General features: G+C 34.7%; 2 protein-coding genes across 2 annotated transcripts; one reads left to right on the plus strand and one right to left on the minus strand.

The window, feature by feature from the left end:
• Positions 1-1126: 1126 nt before the first annotated feature.
• Positions 1127-2798, minus strand: LOC145903940 (transmembrane protein 222-like). The gene is made up of 4 exons (XM_082992139.1): positions 2488-2798; positions 1775-1979; positions 1537-1667; positions 1127-1468 (listed from the first exon to the last, which is right to left on the minus strand). The coding sequence occupies exons 1-4, from the start codon at positions 2577-2579 to the stop codon at positions 1387-1389; spliced, it is 510 nt and encodes a 169-aa protein (XP_082848265.1). The 5' UTR covers positions 2580-2798; the 3' UTR covers positions 1127-1386.
• Positions 2799-3464: 666 nt separating this feature from the next.
• Positions 3465-10433, plus strand: LOC145913730 (cytosolic purine 5'-nucleotidase-like). The gene is made up of 15 exons (XM_083001479.1): positions 3465-3893; positions 3956-4074; positions 4337-4462; positions 4573-4678; positions 5280-5335; positions 5730-5880; positions 6105-6197; positions 6578-6715; positions 7693-7734; positions 8367-8474; positions 8533-8659; positions 8759-8921; positions 8999-9146; positions 9208-9297; positions 9486-10433. The coding sequence occupies exons 1-15, from the start codon at positions 3891-3893 to the stop codon at positions 9675-9677; spliced, it is 1662 nt and encodes a 553-aa protein (XP_082857605.1). The 5' UTR covers positions 3465-3890; the 3' UTR covers positions 9678-10433.
• The last annotated feature ends 241 nt before the right edge of the window (positions 10434-10674 follow it).

Here is a 10674-nt window from a genome sequence, read left to right on the forward strand (position 1 = left end):
TGAATTGCGTCATTATGAATGTTTCTAAATTATGTATTGTCGGTGAGTATTAAAGATTTAACGAAGAGCCACACTCGATGATCAATTAAAGCGCACAACCGTTTTATTACTAATACTGGCAGCATCACACAGACTTGATTTCACCAACGGCAGCCAATGAGTCAGCCCATACTGATAACTTCGCATTACTTACCGAAAATTGCAATGAGGGGTTATATTTTGCAGGGCCGATAATACAAATTGACTTCCATGCATGTGTACGGCCGCTTGAATTAGCATCCACGACCAAATAAGGTTGAGCACCCCTGAGTTAAATCCGTCTATCTAATTCCTTACCTGAAACAACAACAGCAATAACTTTCTTTCAGAGAAATTCCCAATAAGTTTCAATATAGGAGTGCCTTCTGGTCCCCTCTAAATCACGTGTGTACTAATCTTCGAACTTCCTTTTTAGAATATATCAGAGTGTTTTTTGTAACATTTGGGACCTGGGCATATGTGTTCCTATCCCCTACTTCGATAAAAACGTTGTGGTACAAAAAACGACGAAGTTATTCTTTAATACACCTGTTTATGCTGAAAATAACAATTATGTTAACGGGTTTCTAGTGATGACAACGTTAGAGAACGATTTCCGTTAAAAGGGGTTTGCGAGAGAACATACAGCGAGGCAGCATTACAGCTAAACAATGCAACAAAACATGCTATAACATAAAAATATCACTTGTCACAACAGATGCATATATGTTATTTACAATTCGCGCGGTTGTGAGATTCCTCCCGTTTTGCGCCTCGTTGCTTCAACACTTTTTGCGTCCGCAACAACACTTTAGACCAGTGTGACCACACAGTAAGAAATGTGCTATGGTTTCTAAAATTGTTTCAGAAACCCTATTGCAGCGGTGTTATATGCTTTGTGAATGACCGACTCGATTGAGAAAACATTTATTGAGCTATTCAAAAACATGGTTTGTTGTTGCAGCAAAAAAGCTGTTTAAATCGTTGGGTCAGTTAGGATTGCACTGTCTAGCTGAACTGTTAAAATTACACCAATGATTCTTATACATTGACTCGCATCTCATAAAATGTATTTTTCATATCACACAAAATCAAATATAAAAAAGCGATATTTTCCAAACAACATGTAACTGGACAGAAAACTTATTTTACAAAAAAAGTTTTAATAACTGTATAGCTGGCAATAATGTTAGTCAAAAGGAATGAATTTATACCAATATTTTCTCTCTTAAAATTTAAATAATCAACATACATATTTATTTTAAAACTGTCAGAATTTAAAACATACTAAATTCAAAGCGAAATAAAAAAGAAGGAAAGAAAGGAAGTAAAATGGTAACAAAAGCTACAATAAAAAATGACACCCAGTTACTTTATCAGGACTGCCATCAAAACAATGATTGTCGCAACAATAAGGAAAGGCAGCCAAGTTTTGAGAAAGGCACCAAAGCTGTAACAAAGTTAAAATATCATCATAGCAAATTTTAAACCGTTGTTTTAATTGATGCAACACCATACCTCACATATTTTCCATAAATAAGCATTAAAAACCAGAGTTTGACCATGTTCCATGAGTTAGATCCATTGTACTGCATAAGGTTTAATGCGTATGCCACATGGGAATGGCAATTATCACAACAGAGGTTGTGCTATAAATAACGAAATATAATTATCATATATTTATATATATATATTTAGGCATGTGGACATGACAGAATCTTAAGTGTGCAAAACATTCCTTTTTATCAATGCTCACCATTCTCTGTTTATATTCCTCTGAGGCATCATGCACTGCCTCATCCCAAGAAGAAAATCTGACTTTATTTGAGGACAATTGCCAATACTTAGTAGGTTTGCCAAAACCCATGCAATCTTCAGATACATAATATGGGCCTGCAAAATCACGGATAACCCCAACAGTGGTTGCAATTCCCATGTGACCAATGATTGGAAACAGCCATCTAAAGTACAAATATTGCTCAATTTTTCTATCAAGTCAAAACATCATTAATACACTACAAAAATAAGGTTACGCATTTTTGTGTAAAGTCACAATTTGTGGTTTGTATTTATATAATGTGATGCAATTGGATAATTTGTATTATAACATTTAATAGGAATGATACGTTGTTCAGGCAGAACTTATGGTAGTATGGACTAGACTAGATCAAAAATGCACACATATATAATGGTGTCAATAAAATTCTAGATTAAAAAAATTTCACCTAAATCCTGTGTGCACCTTTTTTTCAATTTTATTAGCACTTCATGTAGAATAAATGAATTCATTAATTTTTGTTCACATAAAATTTGCTAGTCCGTGACAAAAAAATCATTTATATCACCTTTCCAATCTGGATGGATATAGTGGTATTTAGTTTTTTGTCTAAAAAGTGATTTAGTCATGTTTTGTACTTATGCAACAAACAACAACCGAATGATCCTTACAATAAGATAAGAGCGACATACGTTAGTATTGGAATTGGGGTCCAAACAATAGAAGTTGGAAAGCGCTGAATTTCAGGACGAACTTCATTATTTCTTTGACTTGGCATTTCCATTTGCTTTAATTAGTGGCTATGGAACATCTCTCTCAACTGCTTTACGAAAGAAAATATTTTTCGTTTAATGCTATTTGGACTGTATTGTTTTCAATCAAGGAAACACAGTAAATAACAAAGAATCTTGGGTGAACAACAATTAATGAAAAACATCATGCTTAAGCTTTATCAATGCTTTGCCTATGCTTCGCCTCTGCGACCTTTTTCTCGCTTAAATACGTTTCACTATTTACCTTCGACATTATAATCAAACTTATATTTTCACCGGCGGGTGGCAGCAGTTCACTATTATTAAAGGAACAACTCCGGAGTGTGTGGTCAAAAAAAGTGAAGATACACAACGCAATCTTTGTTTATGTCGACTTTATTTTAATTATCATTTGATCATGCCATACTTAGGAACATCAATACAAAAACGCCAACGCATCACGTAGATACTGTTCAATATTCGTTGTAGTTATAGTTTGTCTTGAGGTTTTTTTTGCTCATACTTTGTATATTTGACATCATCATTAAACTCTCGTTTTATCGAGGTTTTATGTTAGAGTATTTTGTGTCATTTTTTTACTTGACAAAATTCATCATGACTTCAACAACTTGTTATTGTCAGTACGACTATAAAATTAAACTTAAATTTACTTGTGTGCTATAAACGAAATGCATATTTAATAGATACTGGCGAAATACATGCCTGTGTGAAGTCGCAATTTTCGGTTTGTTGTTATACTGTGACGCAATGAGATCGATGAGATGTAACTTTGAAAATGTTTCACCTGACTGGTCACAGCTGATACCCAGATGTAAACATCACGTCACAAAGAAGTCAGCTGAGGTTTGCAAGAGCAGTGTTTGTTTCGTAAGACAGGGCAAAGGTGGATGGTTTGTATGCAGTGTACCTTGCACGGCATTCTTGTTGGTCCAGTGGGGGAGAATAAATTTGCTGAAAGGTTGTTTGTGGTTATTTAGCGTGAATTTAACCAGCCAGCTAGTACCAGTTTTAACGACTGTTTGCGTTGACTTCAAACAATGGGCGTAGTTTTGTTTGAGTTCGTGTGAATGGCATGTAGTTGTCAGTAAGGAAGGGACAGCAAGCGTGTGATTAAGAAACGTGTTGCTGTGATAGGCTAAATTTGCGCAGTAAAACCAGTAAAAACAATGTTTTTTTGGACCAATATTTCTGATCCCACAGTAGTATTTTGTTTCTATTTTTTGAGACGTCATGCATGTTCTATAACCAAACTGCTTTTATGTTTTGACAGTTCAGCCAATTTGGTACTTTTATATCACTGCAACTCACCAAAATTGTGACAAATGGTATGCATGTTTTTTGGTTGTTTGTGAGTTTTTTTAGTTAAGCAGTCATTTTTTGTTTAAAGGACATGTTAATCAGCAAAGGCCCTTGCTGCCACAATGGATATGATGGCAAAACCGAAGAACAACACAATGGAAGACCTGGCAAAGACTATAAGCTTAGCAGGCGTGGCCCAAGCACACGGTACGCACAATGTTAATTTGCAAAAAATGTTTGTTCATTGCTTTACTGTTGGTGTGCAGCTTCATTTTGTTTTTGAAAACTTAGGTTAGTTTAATACTTTTAGGTGCTTTTGTGTTACTGTTTAAATTATGCATTTTTCTGGCATTGTGAATGGAAAAAGCAGTTATTGAATTAATCATTAAAATCACATTGTAGGTTCTGACAGTAGCATAGCATACCAACCTTAAGTAATGGGTGAACCAAAGACATTACTGTTTCACAGAGTGTTTGTGAATCGAAGTTTAAGTATGGACAAGATTAAGTTCTTTGGATTTGACATGGACTACACACTAGCTGTTTACAAATCTCCGCAATATGAAGAACTTGGCTTTGATTTAGCAAGAGAAAGGTATTTTTACGTGTTTAGAAATCATTTTTTGGCACTGTGTTTTTTTTTACATTTTATCTCATTGCATAAAAGTAATTAAGTCAATCCTGATATGTAAACTGGTTTTGCAGACTTGTTGAATGTGGTTATCCTGATGAATTACGATCGTATGTATATGACCCATCATTTGTTTTACGTGGACTAATATTTGACAGGGAGCTTGGTCATATGCTCAAGGTAAAATATACATTATTGTTTTGTCTGTTTACATTTTCTGTTTTCAAATAAATTACAAACAACGAAATTTTTCTGTGGTTGTGGATAAAGAAATTCTTCCAAAGATTGAAAGTTGCATTAATTTTGTTCTGTTAAAATATACATGTACATACTCCTAACATTCCAACCACATCTCTTCAAAGTTTTCTTACATATTGACAATAGTTTTACTAAATGATCCAATGATGGGAAATTTAACAGTGAACTGTCGGTTTAAATTAAAAGCTTATCTGCTTGTCAACAATTTTCAATATTTAGGAAACGTGTTGTTGAATGCTCTCTGGGGAGCGACCTTAATAGTACAACGTTGCATCATCTTGCCCTGGTGGTAGTTGTGTTTTTTGTAACTTTTTGCATTCCTTTGTGCTAATTGTTTAGCAATTGGTGCTATACAATTCATGCATTGTAAGTTGCATAATAAGTTTTGTATTTAGTAGTTTTGCTTGTGTGTTGTAAAAAAATAACCTTGAAAAACGTTTGCACTATATTTAAAAATTTGGACGTACACAAGTAAAACTAATAAACAAATGGAAACTAACCTCTTTTTCATTCATTCATTCAGGTGGACATGTTCGGCAACATTCTAGTGTGTACACATGGCTTTCGCTTTTTAAAGACGTGAGTTTTGCATTTCCATAAATTCATTCTGCTATTCATAAATCATTTCATCATAATAATCATAAACTAAACTGTCAGAGAATGCCCCTCGGCCAGGCCAGGAAGTCATTTTGGTTTTGGTATTTACATCCTGTCATGCCCTTTTATAACATAAGCAAAAGCTGGCACTGACTTTGTTTATTTTTTTTATTACCTGATTAACCTTGATTGACAAGTGTTTATAAATTTGATGACAACTTCATAGGAAAGTGGAACAACAAAAAATTTAGATAATTTTAAAAAGATATGAAACTTATAAATACAATCCATCAACACAAAAACATATACCAAGAAAATTCCCTGAAGGCAATGAGGTTATGGAATTGGCAATGGTAACTTGCATTATCTGTTGTAGGAATGAGGTAGTTGCCGATTACCCGAACAAATTTATACAACTGAGTGACACCAAGCGATTCTACATTTGCAACACCTTGTTCAACCTACCTGAAATCTACTTGCAAGCTTGTGTTATTAACTACTTTATAAACAAACCCGGCTATGTACAGGTATCTCATAATTATGAAACTTATTGTTTTTGGAAAAAAATATCTTTAGACCTAAGTAATTGCACTTGTCATACAATTGAAAAATAATTTAATAAAATAACCATGTATGAAGGCAACATGGTTTTAACTTTGAGTATGGTTTGCATAATGCCAAGTGACAAAAGATAAATCAAAGTAACTTTTCTGTAAACAGTTCTATGAGTATGAAGTTGTATCCTGTTTAGAAACGGAATGGAATACAGAAGGATAACCTTATGATGACCTACGCCACTATTCACACAGACATCAGAAATGCAGTTGACTATGTTCACTTACATGTAAGTACTAAGAACTTTTTTTTATCAATGTCACATGGCAGTTGGCAACATATGGGTCCTGGCAACCATCAGTTGCTAAGTTTAGAATGCCTAGAGACAAACTGTTATTTATACTGGTTGATTCACACCTTGGGGTGAAAGGGAGGCACTTGGGTTTTGTGATTGACATGTAACTGATTGGATGTGAGATAGAAAAATAACTGGTAGCTATTACATGGATTATACACAGCTTTATTTCGATTGACGTAGCGCAATATAAGCTTGAATTTTTTCAGCATTTCATGTTACAACAAACCATTTTTTTTTTACTTTCTTTTGTTAGATATACATTAAACTAACATAAACACGTGTCATATTTGTACAAATGTATATTTTCATAGGGAACCCTGAAGAAAAAAACTGTTGAAAATCTGGAAAAGTATGTTGTGAAAGAACCCAAGCTGCCCCTTCTGCTTGATCGAATGAGAGACCATGGCAAAGTGTTTCTAGTAACTAATAGTGGTTTCCTCTATACTGATGTGAGTTTTTGGACCATGTAACCTGTAAACATGTTTGATATTTATTTTCTAATTACATTTCATAAGTTGTGGCCAAGCAACAATTTGAACTATAAGCCACCAGAACTTGATACTTTTAAATTTACTTTCAATGATGCAATTTTATATATGTTACCTTAGGTATAATTCACATCCATGGGCGTATCCAGCCCTCGGACCCCCCCCCCCCCCTTTTGTGAAAGATGTTGGTCTGTTTTTATAGCTAAATAAACGCCACTGTATGTTTTTGTCAAAATCTGCATGAAAAACAGCAATTTTATTTAATATTTACCTAGAAAACGCATCGTGCATGCATTCGCCATTGTTAACAAACAGGGAGCATTATTGCCGAACACTTGACATTGTTACCTAACATGTTGCATTGTTACGAAACAAGTGTCATGTGTGTCAGTTTGAGGACGAATCGTCATTTTATGGGGGCCACGTTGTTGTAATGGCGGTTTACTTGCGTGGAAGTCAATTAGTTTAGTTGTTAAACACTTTGCCAATATTACGCATGTTGAAAACAACTGTTAGCTCTCTGGGCTCGGGGAATTCCCCAAAAAATTTGGACCCCCCCCTTAAAAAATCCTGGATATGCCTATGTTCACATCCATTGTGATAAATTGAATGTAGATTGGATTTCCTCATTAATAAATTTAGTGAAATGGGCTTTGTATACATTTCATGCTGATAGTTCCTTTTGGAGAGCTCACATCATATGTAGTCACCACAGAAGAAAATTGGCATGTTAAAGTGGTGCTTTACCCTACCCTGTGGAATTCAAGTACAATAAAATTGATTTCAAAAGCACATCACTGATAGTCTCAAGTGGTGTATTGGCATAAAAAATACCACATGTCTGTTTTCAAACTTACATTCCAAATACTTTCAATGTTTTTTTAAAAACACTGTCAGTCTGCAGACTCCTCATTTCCACAATATTTCCTTTTTTGCAGAAAATCATGACGTACCTCTTCAACTTTCCACATGGTCCTGAGGTAAAATCAAACTTTTTGCAGTATATTCATTTTGTGAAGTTGGGTTGTTTTTAAACCATGTTTTTTTGTGACTTGTTTTGGTCATATATTTAAACTAAAGCATCTAAGATAGTTAGAATTCAACGAGATCATCTAAAATAATTAGAATTCTTCAGCGAAAACATGTTTTACTATTTCATATTCATTGAGAAAGCATATTGTCTTAACTTGTTTACTTTTTTGTAGAAAAAATATAAAATATTTGAAAATATTATGCAACTAACAAGCTCTTTGCTGTTTTCACATGTTTTTGTGTTTTGCTTGCTGTGAATCACACCATGACAACTGCTTTTGCCATTTCCACCATGTTTGCACAAAACCTACAGAGTACTCAGGTACTTTGCACACTGATTTTTTTCATTGCTTGTTGCATAATTGTGCTGTCTAGTGAGAGCATGTTGCCAATAGTGCAGAGCAAACAGCTAGCAGGGGTGTTCTCGGCAAAATGTCGCATTTTTTCCTTTTTAAAAATGTTATAAAAAACACAAATAGATTTTTAAATTCAATTTATCATGTGGATAACACTTATAATTAATACAGTACAAGACGGATTATTGTTATTGGTAAATAAACTATTGTATGGGATTTTGCAGCCAGGAACAGAACACCGTCCATGGAGAAGTTACTTTGATTTTGTGTTGGTGGCAGCAAAAAAACCCTTGTTCTTTGGAGAAGGGACAACTCTGAGACAAGTGGACCTAGTATGATGTTAACATCACATTGTATCTTTATGATTACTTTTATCGAAACCTAATTTAGGACACGGGAAACCTGCATATTGGATCATACATGGGGGAGCTTGAGAAAGGAGCAATATACTCTGGAGGTTCATCTGATGTTTTGTGTGACATGATGGGTGCCAAAGGAAGGGACATACTTTATATTGGTGAGCAAGTTCTTTCAAAAAAATCAACAATCTGCTGTATCTATGTATTTAACTGTTTTGTTCCGGCACAAAACTGAATATCTGCTCATTTTCTTTCAGGTGACCACATATTTGGAGATATTCTTAAATCAAAGAAACGACGGGGTTGGAGAACTTTTCTTGTTGTACCAGAAATTTCACATGAACTTTCTATTTGGTTTGACAAAAAAGAACTCTACCATAAAATAAATGACCTAGATGCCCTAATAGGCGACCAGTACAGGTGCAGTTTGGGGCGTTTTAAAAACTGATATAATATTCTTCATCATACAATAATTGAATAATACTACTGCCATTTAGAAACCTAGACAGTGCATCATGTGAACAACCCTGCGTCCACAACCTCCAGGAGCGGGTTAAATCTGTTGTTCATGAAATGGACATGGCTTTTGGCACATTTGGGAGTTTGTTTCGAAGCGGATCCAGACAAACTTTCTTTGCAAGCCAGGTGTGAATTTGATTATTGATTCTTTCAGCATTTGTAGGTGCTAATTTTTTTCTGGATTTAGGTTTCAAGATACGCAGACATCTATGCTTCTTCGTTTATTAATCTTCTCCACTATCCATTTTGTTATTTCTTTCGAGCACCTGCTGTTCTCGTAAGTTTATCGATTTAACATGTAATTCAGCAATAAGATATAAGACAAATAGCATTGCATACTCTGGAAAAGTGGTATTGCATTATTTCGGGAAAATAACCAGCAACACAAAGCACAAATGTATTGCTAAAATTAAAAAATAAATACAGAACATTGAAAAGAAGTGCTTTTGCAACTATGCCTTGTAGATGCCACATGAGCAAACAGTTGACATCAGCTCTGAATATGGGGAGATAGACGAAAGCCCCATGTCCAACAGAGACAGTCATGCAATATCGGAAGATATGGACAAAAGACTATCAAGTATGCCCAGTCAGAAAATGTGGAAGTCCACAGAAATTCTCTACACAGCTGAAGAGGATGATGAGTCGGATGAATAAGACTGTGGAATGTATTGCCAAATTGGCCACATAAATTTCTACCGTTTATATACATTAATATACATACATGTTTTTGCTTGTGAGCACTCCTGTTTATTGTTTGTGTGCATTTTGTTTCTTATCAAATTTTGTTTTGTTTCTATTTTTTTGTTTGCCTGTGGGCTGAAATTAGCTACCTTGTTTTGAATAAGGGAAAGTTGCTCCCCTTAAATTTGGGCCAACAGACTTGTCACGTGTATTTTGAAGACTAACGTAAAACTTGATCTTACTAAATAAATATTCATGTTCCATGTGATTTTATTTACTACCATTGATAAATGACACATGTGTTTTTGGCTCATATATGTTTTTAGTGCGCTTTTAAACAAAATATTTCCTTCATGACCACTGGTTGTGGCTTTCAATTTATTTGTGCCGTACCAAGTTTAAAACTGCAGGGAGTTTGTACAGTTTTCGGTGTCACGCAGTGCATTATATGTGTTCTACTATTTGCGACATGAAGCCAAGCTGTTTGCAATTAACTGGTATACATATAAAACTTGGCTGTTGTGCGACATAAATGCCACCACTGTCAGATATTTTGGCCAACATGTTCATTTATCCCATGTGTGTGCGTCATTATAACTGCACTCCACTGTTTGCAGACTTGCTTCTTTGCCAGACTCACTACCACATATTCGTATTGTGCTGGTGCACTTGCAATCACTATCAATGTGCTGTTGCTAAAAATTGCTGAATAAATTTTCAAGCACAACATTTTTGCCATTTTTTGTGCTTAGATTGCACATGCTATGTGCGGAAAGTTTACTTAAAATTGTCAATATAAATCCACAAGTAAAAGTCAACGAACAAACAGGTTTCTCTAATGTTTGTTCACTGTTACCAATTTTTAGAACAATAGATAGCGAACTTTGCAATACAAAAAAAAAACTTTTTACAAAACTGCTGGTGGGAAAAGCTTAGTACACTATCACTAGAGGCAATTCATTCGTGGTTA

This window comes from Ascidia mentula, chromosome 1, assembly GCF_947561715.1.
Source record: "Ascidia mentula chromosome 1, kaAscMent1.1, whole genome shotgun sequence".
Classification (NCBI taxonomy): domain Eukaryota; kingdom Metazoa; phylum Chordata; class Ascidiacea; order Phlebobranchia; family Ascidiidae; genus Ascidia; species Ascidia mentula.

Coding starts and splice junctions, on each gene's coding strand:
- LOC145903940 (XM_082992139.1), bottom strand. CDS start 2,579: ATGGAAATGCCAAGTCAAAGAAATAATGAAGTTCGTCCTGAAATTCAG. Junction 1,980..2,487: donor ACCCCAATTCCAATACTAAC/GTATGTCGCTCT, acceptor TTTGTACTTTAG/ATGGCTGTTTCCAATCATTG. Junction 1,668..1,774: donor AGGAATATAAACAGAGAATG/GTGAGCATTGAT, acceptor CGTTATTTATAG/CACAACCTCTGTTGTGATAA.
- LOC145913730 (XM_083001479.1), top strand. Junction 4,463..4,572: donor TTTGATTTAGCAAGAGAAAG/GTATTTTTACGT, acceptor CTGGTTTTGCAG/ACTTGTTGAATGTGGTTATC. Junction 9,298..9,485: donor TTCGAGCACCTGCTGTTCTC/GTAAGTTTATCG, acceptor TATGCCTTGTAG/ATGCCACATGAGCAAACAGT.